The sequence below is a fragment of the Leptodactylus fuscus genome, chromosome 1, assembly GCF_031893055.1.
Source record: "Leptodactylus fuscus isolate aLepFus1 chromosome 1, aLepFus1.hap2, whole genome shotgun sequence".
In the NCBI taxonomy this organism is placed as follows: Eukaryota; Metazoa; Chordata; class Amphibia; order Anura; family Leptodactylidae; genus Leptodactylus; species Leptodactylus fuscus.
Window position 1 is genome coordinate 113251495 of NC_134265.1, and position 18606 is coordinate 113270100.

The 18606-nt window shown below is 39.7% G+C and overlaps 1 protein-coding gene across 1 annotated transcript in view; it reads right to left on the reverse strand.

Moving 5' to 3' along the window:
* Nucleotides 1-4209: 4209 nt before the first annotated feature.
* RTN4R (reticulon 4 receptor) overlaps nucleotides 4210-18606 on the reverse strand; it is a 241383-nt gene continuing 226986 nt past the window's right edge. The window contains exon 3 of the mRNA XM_075276418.1: nucleotides 4210-6105. Coding sequence (XP_075132519.1) covers nucleotides 4688-6105 — 1418 coding nt within the window. The 3' untranslated portion in view covers nucleotides 4210-4687. The remainder of the gene's footprint in view (nucleotides 6106-18606) is intronic.

Below are 18606 nucleotides of genomic sequence, written 5' to 3' on the forward strand. Positions count from 1 at the left end.
TTACATCCGCATGTCCCTGTGTGCCATATGTGCCGTTTATTCACGACATGTGCAACTGGTTTAAATCACTGCATTTATGCTACATGGGGCCCCAGCCTCAAGGTGTTTTCTGACCCCCAAATACAGTTTTCATACTAATGACCAATCCACATGATCGTCAGTATGTGATATGTGAGGTGCACAAGTGGCACATGGGTGACATCTGCGTGCTGTTCATTCACGACATGTGCAACTGGCTTAAAGGTGTGCAAAGTTGTGTGCAACTAGCTTAAGGGCCCCATGTGGCATCCCGCAGTAAAAAGGCGCTGCGGGGGCAATGCAGTACTTTAGACAGAAAATTCACAGGGGTTTACTCTGCGGACTTTCTGTTTCAATTATACCTATGAGGAAACCACCGGTGTTTCGGTAGGTATAATTGACATGCTGTAATTTCACAAAATGGAGGCGGTTTTGGAAATTGTGGCATGTTCGCAGCGTGATTTGTACTACAAAGTGGGCAAGGGATTTGCTAGAATCCCATCCACTTTGCCCTGACTGTAGAATGCCGTGATTTATTATGCGGCATGTACGTTACGTGGAGCCCCCAAATACTTTTCATACTGATGAGCAATCTACATGATCTTCAGTATATGATCTGTGAGGTCCGACACCCAAACCCCACACAGATCATCTGTTTTACCAGTCTTTAGGCCTGAGGGCTGCCGGAACACTTGATCTGTGTAGGCTTATCAGTATGAAAACTCCATTTGGGGCCAGAAACCCCTTTAAGGCTAAAACCCTGGGTAGTGAGCCTCAGCCAAAAAACACTATGGAAAAGACAATGGTGGAATTGCATCACGTTTTTTTCCCCAGCATTTTTAAGAGAAAGTCCGTGCAGTTTTCCCCTGCAGACTTTCTACCTTGAAATATTAGTGAAATCCACTGCAGGGTGCCGAGGCTGATCTCAGAATCTGTAAGCTCTGAAATGCTGAGAAATTGTTCATAAAACTCTAGTGCTGTATATTTTTCAAGAGACCTTGGTTAAGAATCAAGTTCTTCTGCATTTATCTCGACTCTAAAATGTGCAACGTTATAAATGACTTATCATAATGAAAGATATGTTTACAGCATTCGTATTTCTAGAGTACCTACAGCACTTTCACCGATACTATATAATATACTACTTTTTATTTTATTTCCATTTTTTTTATTTCAGGGCCGGAAAGTTTCTTTTTAAAGTTTACCAGTTTTGGCCTTGAATATATTTGTGTATGGCAGAATTATTTCTACAGAAAACAATTTTCTATAGCTTCACCATACTGAACTGTCACATATTTCATCGGAAAGAAGAACAGGTCTGCATGGTTTGTAAATTCCTGAGGAAAAACTACAATGATTTAAGTACATTTAACGGATAGGTTATAAAATTCGAGACCTGCAGAAGAATTATTCCGCATAACACACTGAGGATTTTCAGAGGCTCCTCCGAAACCTTGTGTTTGTATGCACATACTTTAAGCACTTAAGGTGAACCATTGCTGAAGAGGATTTCAACTCTTTTAATAAGTCTTAAAATATTTTGTGTGGATTTGATATAACATATATTCTGTCATGTGGATGCATTATTACATGTCCGTGCCATTCATGTCACACAAAATATTCCCTGGCAGTATGGGTTACAGGAAGGGTTCAATTTTCATTTTATTTAATAGGAAGCAACAATGTGGACCTAGGTCCACAACAGGGGGTCCGCGCTCACTGGTGGCCTTAAGGAAGGTGGGGTCAACAAATCCAAGTGAACAGTAACCTTTTACTGAGATGAATAAAAACAGAAAAGCACGACGCGTTTTAGGCCAACGTGACCTGCAAATTCGCACTTGAGAAAGGGTTTTTAGTTGGCCCAAAACGTGTCGTACTTTGAAAAAAAAAAACAAAAACTGTTTCCAGGCGGAGAGACTGCATACAGACACCAGTGGTGACCTTTAAAAACCCATTCAATTGAACAGGTTCTAAAGCTGACCACCAGTAAGCCGTCCCCTGTCCTGTTATCCCAGAGTGGACAGTTGCAGTAATGTGAACCCAGTCTTTAGCAATGAATGCAGAGACAACATAAGTTATGTCTTCCCAATATACTCCTCTCCCCTGTGTTACAATTACAATTTCATGAGTTTACACGACTATGGTCCACATGTAAGTAGGGTGCCTACTTACATTGCCCACTGCAGCTCACAGGGATTACATTTTTGGTGATAATTTCAGCTCCCTGTCCATTCATGAGGAATGGCTTTGCACAGTCTCTATACATTATCTATACAGTTTGATACGTCATTACAGAAGACCACAAATATTTTTGTCACTTGGAGCATTAGAAGCCATGGTTTCCTTATTGTGGACATACATGATAAAAAAAACCTGGCCACAAAATGGAAATTATGGCTAAGTTTCTGAGAAGTGCCAGGCCATAGAAAGTTCCTGCATTCACGGTTGTATCCACATTGGCAACTGATCAAGACAAAAGACTGGCAACCATAAGATGGTTGGAGGAAATCTGTAAATTGTCTATAAAGGTAAATGTGACTATGTTCATGGAAAACCCTTTTACGTTTGCGTGTAATTGAGATGGCTTCACTAAATCACAAATGGCTCATGTCTACCATTCTTTACTCCTCTTATAATTTCCATTCTTCAGGTCATATAGACATGAGTGTTTATAGCTTAATACAACCTCTTTGTTGTATAATCCATAATGCAGCACCTGGAAGACTCTTTGGAGCCCTACTGTATCTTTTTATGTCTCTGACAAAAAGCTTCATCAAATATGTATGACGAAGGTTTTCTCCTCATAGCTTTGTGATGAGGTGCTGAACACACCACGTAGTACAGGTTATGTCTGTTCAGGTATATGATATAAAAGACCTTTGTGATTGGAAGGGTTAACTGAAAAATAGTAGAAGAACTTATTTGGAAATGGACCAAGACCAGCAATCAGGCTTTATATACAGAGAGGTCACTTCACCACCTCTAACAGTCCATTTCTTTACATCAATTAATAGCTACAGACGGACGGACCTCTCAGGATTTGTATTATTTCAGGTTTAGGTTGCTCAGGTCCAAGATTTGTTTCTGGTTGAACAAGTTTAGTATGAAACACATCTTAAAATAGCTTAAAACATAGTGTAGAACACTGCCAGTGCGCCTAGGAACCTATCTATCCAATTTATAAGTCTCTAAGACAAACACAAAGTGAAAGTGACATTATTATACTCTGGAGACCTCTTCAGACCCCAAAGTATAATAGGTGGAATCATATGATTGGGCCTCATTGGGGATGGGCAAGCCTCAGTGGTGACCCCAGGTGCATGACCCCACGAGCAAAGCACTGAGAAGCCCAAGAGAGGTAAAGAGAGTATGAATGTTTTTTTTTAATTTTTGTCACTTGATATGCTATTTACGCACTGTACTGTCAAGTGGACGGTGTCAGACAAGACCAGTCGAAATCTTCTTTAAGTTGTTTAAGGTTGGGGCCCCATGTTGCGACAACTAGGCCCATGATTTCTAGATTGATAGGGGTCCAAAATTGGCACTATCACAGATCAGCTCTTTGCATCAAGTTTTTAGCTGTCACTTCACACTTTTCATAGTGGTTCTTTTGGGTATTCCAGCATTGGCCCATTCACTTGAACAGGACAATACCCAGGACAGCTGTTACGAAAAGTATTGTGTCATGAGAACTAACACCACCAAAATGCACTTTTATGAGTGCCATATGACCTTTAAACAGCTTACCCATGGGGATATCAAGAGATATATCTTAAAGAGATCATGTCTCCAGGTCTCAGAGCCCAGTGACATACATCATCTGAGGCATTGCCACGCTAAGTATTTTGGTGTTTTGTTTATCCAAATCCATTCAGCCATTCGAAAGGTATAAGCCTTTGGTGATTCAAATTGGGGTATATTGGCCAAGTGGGCAGTAACATTGGGGTCAGTGTCTCTGTGGGCTGTATGTCATGCAGTGTATCATGCAGGCTGACAGGTCATCTTTATGGATGTACCATCATTTTTGATAACCCTTTATAATCTCTGCTTAATATTGTATATTTTCATGAATTCATCAAGTTGTGTTGGGAATCTTAATGGTCATGTACTTAATAAAATGAACCAATTTTACAAACCTTGCCAGTTTCAATCTTAAATAAAGTTTAGGAAAACAAAAAAGAACATGTTTATTTTACTTAATTTCAGCACACTTAAAATAAAATGCATATCTATATGTGTATACATGAAGAATGTTTAAGTAAATTGATAGTATTCTTCAACAAATACTACCCAGAAACATAGAATGACAGAAATCATTACAAAGAACTAGAATAGTCATAAACAGAGCAGACAAACAGCATTTTACAGTGTACATGTTGAATTGTTAAGTACAACTTTAATTTACAAAAAAAAAAAAGCTAAACCTTCCTGTTTAGCAGAGTCTCGTCCCGACCCTTAAAGGAACCTTCCCTTAATTCTATGAGGAATAAAATAAAATCGTTGCACTCTCTAAACTCAGAAACTCACAACCATAAAAAAATATTCAGTCACCTTTAGTGAAGCTGCTTTTGTGAAGCCCATTTTTCCATATACTTGCAACAATTTTCAGAGCTCATTCATAGTCTTTCTTTAAATCTACCTTTAAAACAAAAATATATATATATAGCCTTTAAAAGTGCATCTGTAGCATGAAGAACTGAGTAATACAGAGGAGATTTGTGGTGATGAGATTCAGAAGCCCAGAGTTAGTTCCTGGCTGATACATTCGACACTGAGATTTTGACTTCACTTTTTTCAAACAGGGAAGCCTCTTTTTGTTTGGGACGGTGGAAGGTTCAACAGAATCAAAATCATTGTTTTGATTCAACTTGGTTAGGGAATTATCTAGCTTGCTTGATAAAGTGGCGATGGGCGAGTAACTGATTGGCTTGTGTGTTTTGTTTTTTCGGTGATCGACATTGCCAATAATTTTTGTTTTTGAGATGTTTTCTTTATCCTTTATCGGAATATTTGGCAAGATTCTGCTTGTGTGAGAAGACGGACCAGATTTAGTGTTTGTGCCAGTTACTATTGACTTATCGATAGCAGGCTCGCAACAACTATCTGAGATGTCTTCGATATTTAGAGATGTCTTGGCACTGAAAGGGTCGGTTTTGAACAAATGGAAAGAAATATTGGCACATCCATCAAGATCATTGATTCCCAGTTTTTTTAGGTCTTTCCCAGCTAAGTTTGGTGGAAGATAGCATTCTAACTCGGATGATGAGCCTTTAAAGGATTTCAACCAACTCCAGAGGGACTTGGCCCTGCAATCACAAATCCACTGGTTTGCATTTAAGCGTAGGTACTGTAGAGACGCAAGAGGTGTTAATACTTCTCCTTTAAGCACTGTCAAGGCATTACTGAACAAATACAGGGTTGTCACTTTCTTTAGATCATGAAAAGTTCTGTGATGGATCATATCCAGCCTGTTTTGATGCACAAGTAGTCTGTCTAAGTTAATGAGGCCACTAAATACATTTTCAGATAAACTATTCAGTTTGTTTCCATGAAGAAACAAGTAGGTGAGGTTCCCCAGGTCTACAAAGGTATCATCATGCAAGAAATGTAGGTTGTTGTCATGAAGGTAGAGGTACTGCAAAGAGTAAAGGCCTTGGAAGATTCCAAGGGGTAAATCTTGCAGGCCACAGCGATTAAGATGTAAAGTATGTAAGTGAACAAGACCGCGAAATGTAGGTGCCGTAATAGTTTTGAGGTTATAATTGTCACTCATGTCTAGTTCTTCCAATTTGGTTAATCCATAGAAGGCTCCAGACTCAATATGACTTATATTGTTTGAATGGATCCATAGGATAGTGAGGTTCTGGCAGGAGGTGAAGCTAGTCGCCCTTACTAAAGTTATTTTGTTATTATGCAGAAAGATGCGCTGAGTCTGTATGGGAATGTAGGGTGGGATTACAGTCAGTCTTTGCTGCTGACAGCTAAATGTGATTTTCGGTTCATTATAGCATAGGCAGACTTCTGGACAACATTGCACTTTCACTTTGTAGATGAAGCAGCAGGTAACAAATAACAGCAGCTTAGCGCCTGCAGAAGAAAGAGAAAGAAGAATCAATAGAAACAGCCCCTCATTATCCATTTAAGAAGAAATAGAGATAACCAATAATACCTAATACAAACCCTCCAATATAACTTCCCTTAAATATATGTTGATCTTATAAATATGCAAAGTATCATATATGCTATAACTTTAATCTTCAGTTATGCTATCTATGTATGCATCTTATATTCATATGTTTTATATACTTTTAAAATATTGTTAAAATGAAAAAAAAAAAAAATGAATAAATAAAAATAATATATATATACAGCTTCTTTCGACTTGCTCTTCTACAGTATTTTCCTGTGCTCTGGCTGTAATAGTCAGATCATGTGAAGGACTGCACTTACAACATCATCGCTGGATTGTTGGGAATGCCTCTCAAACAATAGACTTCCATAGTGTTTGTACAATGAAGGGGGATTCTCTACTGACCAGCAATGATTCTGAGCTGATCCTCAAACTAACTGCACAGGTATCCCTGAAACAGGGTAAGCAGCAAAACTGAAAATGCACTGCGTTCAGCATACCAGCAGCTTTGTAATGGTATATAACATGCCCAATCATAGAGGACATAAAAGGCCCACTTTAATAAAATTATCAATAACATGGAGGCCGCACCTATTTTCCAGTGACTATGTCCATGTTTTAAAATTTTGGCAAGGGTGCTGCTCAAAGTGAAATTTTTGTGCAATTTTGGCACATATGATTTGCCACAGTTTACGTAAAAAACAAAACAAAAAAAACCCCTCAGGGTAAATACATTGATGAATATAGGCTCTCTGATGGTTCATATTGAAGCCTGTCCCCTCTTCTCTCATGGACATGCAACTGATTCTGAACTACATTAAAGTTTAATCAGCCCATTGCACACTGCTATGGAAGGCTCATGTACTGTACAACAGCTGAGACAGTGGCGTAACTACAGTGTTGGCCAAAAGTATTGGCACCCCTGCAATTCTGTCAGATAATACTCATTTTCTTCCAGAAAATGATTGCAATCACAAATTCTTTGGTATTATTATCTTCATTTAATTTGTCTTCAATTGAAAACCACAAAAAGAATTGTCAAAAAGCCAAATTGGATATAATTCCACACCAAACATAAAAAAGGGGCTGGACAAAAGTATTGGCACTGTTTGAAAAATGTGATGCTTCTCTAATTTGTGTAATTAACAGCACCTGTTACTTACCTGAGGCACCTAACAGGTGGTGGCAATAACTAAATCACACTTGCAGCCAGTTGAAATGGATTAACATTGACTCAACCTGTGTCCTTGTGTGTACCACATTGAGCATGGAGAAAAGAAAGAAGACCAAAGAGCTGTCTGAGGACTTGAGAAGCAAAATTGTGAGGAAGCATGCACAATCTCAAGGCTACAAGTCCATCTCCAAAGACCTGATTGTTCCTGTGTCTACCTTGCGCAGTGTCATCAACAAGTTTAAAGCCCATGGAACTGTGACTAACCTCCCTAGATGTGGACAGAAAAGAAAAATTGACAAGAGATTTTAACGCAAGATTGTGCGGATGGTGGATAAAGAACCTTGACTAACATCCAAACAAGTTCAAGCTGCCCTGCAGTCCAAGGGTACAACAGTGTCAACCCATACTATCCGTCGGCATCTGAATGAAAAGGGACTGTATGGTAGGATACCCAGGAAGACCCCACTTCTTACCCAGAGACATAAAAAAGCCAGGCTGGAGTTTGCCACAACTTACCTGAGAAAGCCAAAAACGTTTTGGAAGAATGTTCTCTGGTCAGATGAGACAAAAGTAGAGCTTTTTGGGAAAATGCATCAGCATAGAGTTTACAGGAAAAAAAAAAGAGGCCTTCAAAGAAAAGAACACGGTCCCTACAGTCAAACATGGTGGAGGTTCCCTGATGTTTTGGGGTTGCTTTGCTGCCTCTGGCACTGGACTGCTTGACTGTGTGCGTGGCATTATGAAGTCTGAAGACTACCAACAAATTTTGCTGCATAATTTAGGGCCCAGTGTGAGAAAGCTGAGTCTCCCTCAGCGGTCATGGGTCTTCCAGCAGGACAATGACCCAAAACACACTTCAAAAAGCACTAGAAAATGGTTTGAGAGAAAGCACTGGAGACTTGTAAAGTGGCCAGCAATGAGTCCAGCCTAGAATCCCATAGAACACCTGTGGAGAGATCTCTTAATGGCAGCTTGGAGAAGGCCCCCTTCACATCTCAGGGACCTGGAGCAGTTTGCCAAAGAAGAATGGTCTAAAATTCCAGCAGAGCCTTGTAAGAAACTCATTGATGGTTACCGGAAGCAGTTGTTCGCAGTTATTTTGTCTAAAGGTTGTGCTACCAAGTATTAGGCTGAGGGTGCCAATACTTTTGTCCGGCCCATTTTTGGAGTTTTGTGTAAAATGATCAATGAATTGACTTTTTTTAATTCTCTTTTGTGTTTTTTCATTGCAAGCAAAATAAATAAAGATGTTAATACCAAAGAGTTGGTGCTTGCAATCATTTTCTGGAAGAAAACGAGTATTATCTGACAGAATTGCAGGGGTGCCAATACTTTTGGCCAACACTGTAGCTGCATGATGGGTTCCCAGAATGAATACTACTAGTGGACCCTAGACACTCCAGTCTGACACTGGAAATAATATATGATGGTTGCTGATGCTGAGTACATACCATAAGTAGAAAAGGCAAATGGAAAACAGGTAAGTGCAACCTACTTTATTGATTTTTCATGTCCAAGGTGTCCATAGTTTTAAAGCATTCATCTTCTTCAGCACAGAAATATTGATGCCGTAAGGGAAATCATATTAACATGTATACCATATATAAGGTTAGTACAATGGTACAGGATGTTACTTAATTCAAGAACTGTAAGTGCACTAGGGGTCTTTGTTTTTGTTTGATGGATAGGTTTTTCCATTGCCAAGTTGACAAGTGTTTTTCCAGTAAAAGTAGTACAACTTTGAAATGCCTTCCTATAGGAGACAGCATTGGCAGATGATAGTAATAATGAATGCATTACATGAGTTAACTATTAATAAAAAAAATGTTAGATTGCCCTTGTGGGGTCAAAAAGGAACTTTTGATGTTACCTTTTCTCATATAATGAACCTTATATGCAGCCAAATCTCGTTCACATAACCGTATCAGAAGTCATTTTATAATGAGGAAATACATTTTTAATGCAAGCTAATGTACATGTATGGTGCCAAGTCAGCTTTTCATATGCTAAAGTGGCCAGAATATTAAACAGCTCATTTTCTAGCACAGCATAATGCAACGGCAGAAATAGATCAAAAATCAACAAACAGCATTGATAGAGAATATTCATTGTAAATGGAAACTATATTATATGTCCAGGTTAGTGGTGACCAAAGAGTTCGGCATGAACACTACAACGTATAGCAGATTTTAATGTGTTGTGATTTACCTGTTCGGATAAAGTCCTGGCTGCTTTGTGGAATACATGGCATATTCATGAAAAGTGTCAGTAAATACTGCAGCAGACTGCAGCTTCATTGCTTCTCTCTGCAGTGGTAATGGCGTTCAGGGATATCCTAGTATATGTTATTCTGAGCAAAAGTGAAATGTGCCGCAACTTTATTTTCCCAATTATATCTCTGCTATCCCCAGAGTACCAGCTCACATCCTGTGTTACAATCTTTGTACTGACCTACATTTTCCATGGGTTCCTTTTCTTTCTCTTGCAGGTCTAAACCTCCTGAAACTAACAAGGAATTATCTTTGCAGGTTCAGCAGGGTCTCTCCACATTAGGAGGCAATCGATCACAGCAGCAGAAATAATACATCTTCTTTCTTAGAACATGTTTATTTTCCACTCATGTCTCTAAGGTACCAATCAGAAAATGTAATAAATAACCAAACTGATTGTATGATGATGTCGGCCTGTGCTACAGATTGGTCCCGGCATCTAAAGGAAATGTTAGTTGGAATCTGTTACATTTATCCTTCATTATGCAGATAACGGTCATACATCTTACATAGTACAATACATAAACATATGAAGATTAGGCTGAAGCTACATGGGTAACATTGATCATAGTCTCATGTGAATTAGTGGAACAAGCGACCAGTTTGGACAACACTACACATAGCCATTGTCGAGATATGAAGCATATTTCAAACAAGTGGAATAATAAATGTGCTATAAGGCTTCATGCATGCAGTAGTACAGAAAGTATGGTCCCATTGATTTCTAGGCAATTTTTCAGCCATGTATCCATACTATATTCAAGGATGGCAAATAATGAAGCATATCCGATTTTTGCAGTCATAATGGAGGAAGAGCAATTAGGTCATGTGACCTTTATCTGTGGAAAATTCAGGACTGAAAATTAACAAAAAGTAAATTAAAAGTAAAAGCATATCTTAATTTTCTGTATATGCGGAATGTGTTGTCAGAAAATGACCTATCACTTGAATCACATTTTTATATTAAACATATTTAATACCAGGGACAGAAATAGACTTGACAGGCTGATCAGAAGGGCCAGCTCTGTCCTCGGGAACCCCCTGGACCCAGTACAGGTGGTGGGTGACAGAAGGATACTGTCTGTGGTGACCTGTGGGAGAACAAATCCCACCCCATGTATGAGACCTTGATGGCACTTAGCAGCACTGTAAGTGACCATCTGCTCCACCCCAAGTGTGAAAAGGAGTGCTATCACAAGTCCTTCCTTCCAACCGCGATCAGGCTGTATAATCTACATCAGACCAAGCGAAGATCTCTCCGCACAGAGAACTAATGATTATGATGATGACTATGAAGTCTTCCTTCTTTCTCTTCCATTCCTTAGCTGCTATGGACTGCCTGTTTCCTGAAGATGGACCATGGGCCATAGACATAATGGTCTGCAGCATACCCCATTGACTTCGTTAGAGAGTTTTCTAGACATGCTTATGTGACCTGCCAGACCTGGTGGCATGTATAGAGGGGAGTGGTTGAATTGTGAAATCACCTATAGTGACTGGTGGATTCTGTGTCTTATCTACTTATACATTATAGCTGTGATCATCATAAATATGACAAATTCTTAAAGCAAATGTTTAACAACTTGATTTAAAAAATAGGTTATTTTCCGATGATACTTCCTTTTTAAAGGGGTTGTCTCATCTCAGCCTTTCAGCCAGGCTGCCTGCAGTGTCTGCTTCTCACTTCCTGTATTTCTCCCCCCCCCCCTGCTGAACGGGACAAACAACACTTATGCAGGTCAGATAATCTGCAGATTCTTGTACAGAATGGACTCCATGTTATCTGTAAGTTTACTTAGAGAGATAACAGACTGGCTTTATCAGCAAATTGTAATTAGCTGAACGGGTTGTCCTGCCGACACTGAGTAAGTGATGTCAGTTGCCCTATCTCCCAGGTCCATGGTTATAGCAATACTGTGTAAACAATGGGGGAATACATTCACATACCAGGTAAACAAAGCAGAATTTCTAAAGCAATATATTTAGGAAAATGCTTCAATTTACATAAGCTACCAGTATAGATAGGATCCTTGCTATTTATAAATTACTTGGTACAGAATTTTTATATAAACCCTCACCATAAAGGCAGACTGCCAGGGATCACAGCTACATCTACAGATATATCTACTCACTGTATACTAATTCTGGGGGTTATCCATTCACCACTCACTGCACACACCAAGATGTGATCATAAAAAAGGAACTCTGCTTCTACACTCCCTTCCAGTTCACCCATCAAACTAGGTTACACAGGAGTGCAGTGCCTTTTTAGACTCAGACATCCACAGTCACCACTTACGGTACGAGACACCAGTCTGCCCACTCCACACACAAGTAGCATCCAACAGGTAACATGGCTAGCAATACTCACTCTTCTGAAGTGGGGAAGTGTTAGAGCCAAATTAATGTAAAATGATTAATTTTTAAATTTAATATATTTAAAAAAGGTGCAGAGTGTTACAATAAAAAGATTGAATAAAAAAGACAAATATATGCAAATAATGTCAAATAAAAAGGAATAACAAAACCAGACCCGATTGTTTAAGTCTGGCTGGGTGCTGGAGCATAAGAAAATTGACCAATCCCATACTAGATGTGTCTGCAGAGAATCTGACAACTGAAATCATGAATCTCATCACATTTATGGACTCCTAACCCCCAAGCTACTGCCGCAAACCTCTCATCTTGATGTCATTTTTTCTTTTGATAAACTAAAGACATTTTATTTTGATCACCAAATTCCCACATGGTCCTCTGCCACAATGTCTGCATGGTCCCCACATGGTCCGCTGCCGCAATGTCTGCCGTGGTTCCCACATGGTCCGCTGCCGCAATGTCCGCAATGGCCCCCACATGGTCCGCTTCTGCAATTTCTGCAATGGTCCCCACATGGTCTGCTGCCGCAATGTCTGCAATGGTCTTCACATGGTCCGCTGCCGCAATGTCTGCAATGGTCCCCACATGGTCTGCTACCGCAATGTCTGCAATGGTCCTCACATGGTCCACTGTCACAATGTCTGCAATGGTCCTCACATGGTCCACTGCCGCAATGTCTGCAATGGTCCCCACATGGTCCACTGCCGCAATGTCTGCAATGGTCCCCACATGGTCCACTGTCACAATGTCTGCAATGGTCTTCACATGGTCCACTGCCGCAATGTCTGCAATGGTCCCCACATGGTCTGCTACCGCAATGTCTGCAATGGTCCTCACATGGTCCACTGCCGCAATGTCTGCAATGTTCCCCACATGGTCCACTGCTGCAATGTCTGCAATGGTCCTCACATGGTCCGCTGCCGCAATGTCTGCAATGGTCCTCACATGGTCCACCGCCACAATGTCCGCTGCTGCAATGGTCCAATGTCTTCAATGGTCCCCACATGGTCCACTGCCACAATGTCTGCAATGGTCAGGAACCATGGCCTGCTAATTAGATAAATTGAATTAACACCTGGGACTGAATTATAATTACTATACCGAATACACAGGACTTTCTAAACTGTACAGTGTGACACAGTATAATCCTACTAATATTATAAATGTGAAAGTTTGTGTGTTTGGATGTTTGGATGTTTGTGAGTTTGGATGTTTGTACCTCAATCACGCTAAAACGCCTGGACGGATTTGCGTGCAATTTTCCACAAACATAGTTTTCCCTCAGGATTGAGTCACAGGCTACTTTTGGTGCCACTAAACAACATGGCTTCCTAGCAGGAGACTCACAAAAGCAGGATTCCTAGCCCCAGCTATAGACTCACACACACTGCCTGGCATTTCCTGCCTCAACCTGCCTGCACACTCCTTACTGTCACCTCAGGAATAGCCCTCACTCTACTCACTCACATTTACATATAGCTTTCCACTATATAACACATCACATTGTCTGTATCACTACATACACAATACAACACATCACATTGTAATTACATGTATCTCCTATCACTGCTATATACAGTACCTGATACATATATACTCCTGTACACAGGCTGTATATACTATATAATTACATGTATCTCCTATCACTGCTATATACAGTACCTGATACATATATACTCCTGTACACAGGCTGTATATACTATATAATTACATGTATCTCCTATCACTGCTATATACAGTACCTGATACATATATACCCCTGTACACAGGCTGTATATACTATATACTTACATGTATCTCCTATCACTGCTATATACAGTACCTGATACATATATACTCCTGTACACAGGCTGTATATACTATATAATTACATGTATCTCCTATCACTGCTATATACAGCGCCTGATACATATATACTCCTGTACACAGACTGTATATACTATATAATTACATGTATCTCCTATCACTGCTATATACAGTGCCTGATACATATATACTCCTGTACACAGGCTGTATATACTATATAATTACATGTATCTCCTATCACTGCTATATACAGCGCCTGATACATATATACTCCTGTACACAGACTGTATATACTATATAATTACATCTATCTCCTATCACTGCTATATACAGTACCTGATCATATATACTCCTGTACACAGGCTGTATATACTATATAATTACATGTATCTCCTATCACTGCTATATACAGTGCTGATACATATATACTCCTGTACACAGGCTGTATATACTATATATTACATGTATTACCTATCACTGCTATATACAGTACCTGATACATATATACTCCTGTACACTGGCTGTATAACACATCACATTGTCTGTATCACAACATACACAATACAACACATCACATTGTCTGTATCACAACATACACAATATAACACATCAAATCACATTTGCTAGCCCACCAAACTTTTTTAAGTACTTTTACAGTTTCACACGTCTGTGTCCGCCCAATTCTCAAATCACCGCAGACGAAGTCGCGGGTAAAAGCTAGTATATCCATATTTTATCGTACAGACCTTCACTATTCACATAACAGGGTAGTTTGCAGGCAGCATGTTATAGAGCAGACAGAGCTAAGCAGATTTATGTATAAGCTTATGGCAATCAAAATAACATGTCATTTATACATTGAAATCTGCGGTATTTCTATGCTTAGAAGTCATAGAGGCCCTGTATACACTGTCAATGAATAATAGGACTACCTCATTGATTTCTCAACATAGAAAGATTGAGTAGCATTTTTCATATTACAGGATCCCTTTAACCCCTTAGCGACCCTTGACGTAACTGTACGTCATGGGTCGCATGGGGATGTATGGAGCGAGCTCACACGCTGAGCTCGCTCCATACACGGCAGATGCCGGCTGTATAATACAGCCAGGACCTGCCACTAACAGCAGCGGTCGGTGCCCGAGCCGATCGCTGCTGTTAACCCTTTACACACTGCGGTCAAACGTGACCGCAGTGTGTAAACGGCGCCGGCGGCATGGGCGCCGCCATGTTTTGCCGATCGCCGCCCTCCTGAACGTCACAAGAGGGCGGTGATCGGTTGCTATGACAGCCGGAAGCCTATTGAAGGCTTCCAGGCTTGTCTCTGCACTAGATCTATTAGACGATGCCAGAGGCATCGTCTAATAGAAGTGCTGCGATTTTCCTATTCACTGCAATACTGTAGTATTGCAGTGAATAGTATGGGCGATCAGACCCCCTAGGTTTCAAGGTACCTAAGGGGTCTGATCATAAATGTAACAGAAGAAAAAAAAAAGTTTTTAAAAGTATTAAAAAAATAAAAAAAATATAAAAGTTCAAATCACCCCCCTTTCCCTAGATTAGCTATAAAAGTAATTAAAGAACATTAAACATAAACATATTAGGTATCCCCGCGCTCCAAAATGCCCGAACTATTAGAATATTAAAACATTTATCCCGTACTGCGAACAACGTAGCGGCAAAAAAAATAAAAACAGCCAAAAAGCGTTTTTTTCAACACTTTGCCTCTTATAAAAAATTGAATAAAAAGTGATCAAACCATCAGATCTTTCCCCAAATGGTATCAATAGAAACGTCATCTTGTCCCGCATAAAAAGACACCACAACCAGCTCCATACATGGAAATATGAAAAAGTTACAGGTGTTAGAACATGATGACACAATTTTTTTTTTCTATTTTGCAAAGTTTATCATTTTTTTAAAAGTATCAAAACATTTCAAATACTATATAAATTTGGTATCACCGCGTTCGTACTGACACGTAGAACACAGGTAACATGTCATTTTTACCAAACAGTGAACGCTGTAAAAATTAAACCCATAAGAAAATGGCGCAAATGCATTTTTTCTCCAATTGCACCTCATTCTGAATTTTTTTCCAGCTTCCCAGTACATTGCACAGCATATTGAATGGTGCCATTACAAAGTACAATTTGTCCCGCAAACAATAAGCCATCATGTGACTCTGTGAACTGAAAAATGAAAAAGTTATGGCTCTTGAAATGTGAGGAGGGAAAAACGAAAATGCGAAACCAAAAAATGGCCTGGTCCTTAAGGGGTTAAGATTCTGAAGTCTGTATTTATTAGCTAATATACATGTTGCATAAAGCAATAATTTATAGTAGTGATAATGTATAACAGTCCTTCAATTAATAAAAAAAAGTTTTGAGGAGTCTTATAGGAAAAGGCAGGATGTCTGTTGAGAATTATTCATAGAGCCATATGCAATGTAAGGCAAAATGTAATAGAATTATTAATTGCACCGTTCTGTGCAGAGACTGAATATAACATAGTTCTGTACATGACCTTCTGTAAAATGCAACCTGTATACACAGATGGCCATCAACTGCCACCTCGACGCCTATTCCGAAGCTTGGCAAGTGAGAAGCAATTAACTATCTAATCATAGATTTCAACAATCTGTAAATCATTAATTGACCATTTGAGAGATTAACTCTTTCCAGAAGTATTGTATACTGTACCCAAGCCTACGCATTTTCTACGTAATATTTGATTTATTTTTATTAACATGGTGGCATAAACATGGTGCATCTTTTGTGTAATGTGCTGCATACGGTTTGGGCTAAAATTTTTGAGTGTGTATTTTTAAGAAAAAGGAGTGTAGCCTAAAATGTAACAAGATGTGCCAATATTTGCCAAAACTGTGTGATAAAAAGAACATGAACGCCTCCATTTTGTTAATTATTCATCTGATGAAAACTTTGTAGAAAAAGATCCAAGAAGAACAAACAAGATGGACTGCACATCCCAATCTCATACATTGATCTTGTGCTTCTCAGCAAAATCTACAATACAGAAGGTGAGGTTCTTAGTATACATATTGATCAAGCTGTATAAGCCCACAAGCCACTTCACGGTGACCTCTTTATAGTGGGTCTCTACTCTACTGAGTGCGGTACTAAAGAGTAACCGGTACCACCACAATACAGCGTCCACAGGGAGAGTGACCTAATAGTCCAGCAACACCCCTACCACCAGGCTAAGCCCCAGGCTCTGGGCCACATAGGCACTGCACCACAGCAATGGCAGACACCATAAAGCCATAGAAAAGTGACATGCTGCATTTTTAAAAAACATATGGGATCAGCCAAAATCTCATTCACTTTGCTTTTACTGTAAAATGCAGGATGTTTTTCTTCTTTGTTTCCACAGCAGGCAAAAACATGGTGTTTCCACAATGTGGGCCCTTAGCTAAAAACCAATGGAGCCACTTATTTTGGGGAGGGGAGTTATTTCAAGTCATGCTCTTTTTTTGCTCTGGGACATGGTTTCTGAAAATTCAGGACTGCCATAGCAAATTTGAAACAGTTGGCAACTATGTAGTCATACGCATAAAGGTAAGCAAGAGGTGTTCCCGTCCTAGTACAGCCAGCTACTTTGAGTGTAAAACCCTCCATCCTTCTTGTCAGTCCCCCATGTCTTTTATGCTGCTGGGAAAACTGATATCTAAATTGATCTCATTGTTTTAGGCCAAGGGCCCCTTCACATGGAGTATACGCTGGCTGATTCTAAACTTGTAACACGTTCCGTATCAGCGGCGTTAAAACAGATCTCATTGCTTTCTATGGGAGCCGGCATACGTGCGCTCCCCATAGAGATGAATGGGCTGCTTTTTTTTCTATAGCTTTCAATGTGATATGGGTGTATGCCATTGAAAGCTATAGAGAAAAAGCAGCCCATTCATTTCTATGGGGAGCGCACGTATGCCGGCTCCCATAGAAAGCAATGGGATCTGTTTTAACGCCGCTGATATGGAATGTGTTACACGTTCAGAATCAGCGAACGTATACTCCGTGTGAAGAGGCCCTAAGACCCCACATTGTGGAAAAGCTGCTTTTTTGTTGCAGATTTTAATAATTTTTTTTTTTTTTGTTAATCCAAAGTGGATTCAGAAGACGGAAGAAATATAAGTTCTACTCTGTATTCTTCCAATTCATTTTCAAACCAAACTTGACTTTTGCTAAGAAAAAAAAAAGAAAAAGGAAAATCCACGGGAAGATAGGGCATATCGCTTCTTTCTCCCGCTAGGTGAAAAAAATCACTAGCGGGAAAAAAAAAGTGAGGGACTCCCATTGAAATGAATGAGAGACATTTTTACAGGTGGATTTTGATATTCCTCATCAAAAAAACCGCCTGCAAAAATCTGTGTGAACATACCCTTACTAATTTGCATTGCTATTATGGGTGATTGGGGTGTGTGTTTTTGATGGTACATGATTATTTGTGTCATTTTACCCTTTAGTTGTTTCGGTGCCCACTAGTTACATGTTATTGCCATTGTGTTCTATTGTATGCATTTGATTGTATACTTAAAACTTGAGCTGCACCTGCCCATATGGACATCTTCTACCTGGTCTGCCACACATGGGATTACAGTGGTGCGGGTACTATGAAACTCAATAGGTTGTTCAGGACTGTGATACTAATTACTGTGGTCTCTTCACCACTATCAAGCACAGCGCCATATGTTTCATAGTGGCTGTGCTGAGTATTACAGCTCATCCCCATTTATATCAATGGGAGTAAGTGAAAGCATGGTCATTGAGCAATGGATGCAATGTCACTGGACTGAGAAGAAAAAGTTGAGCTCA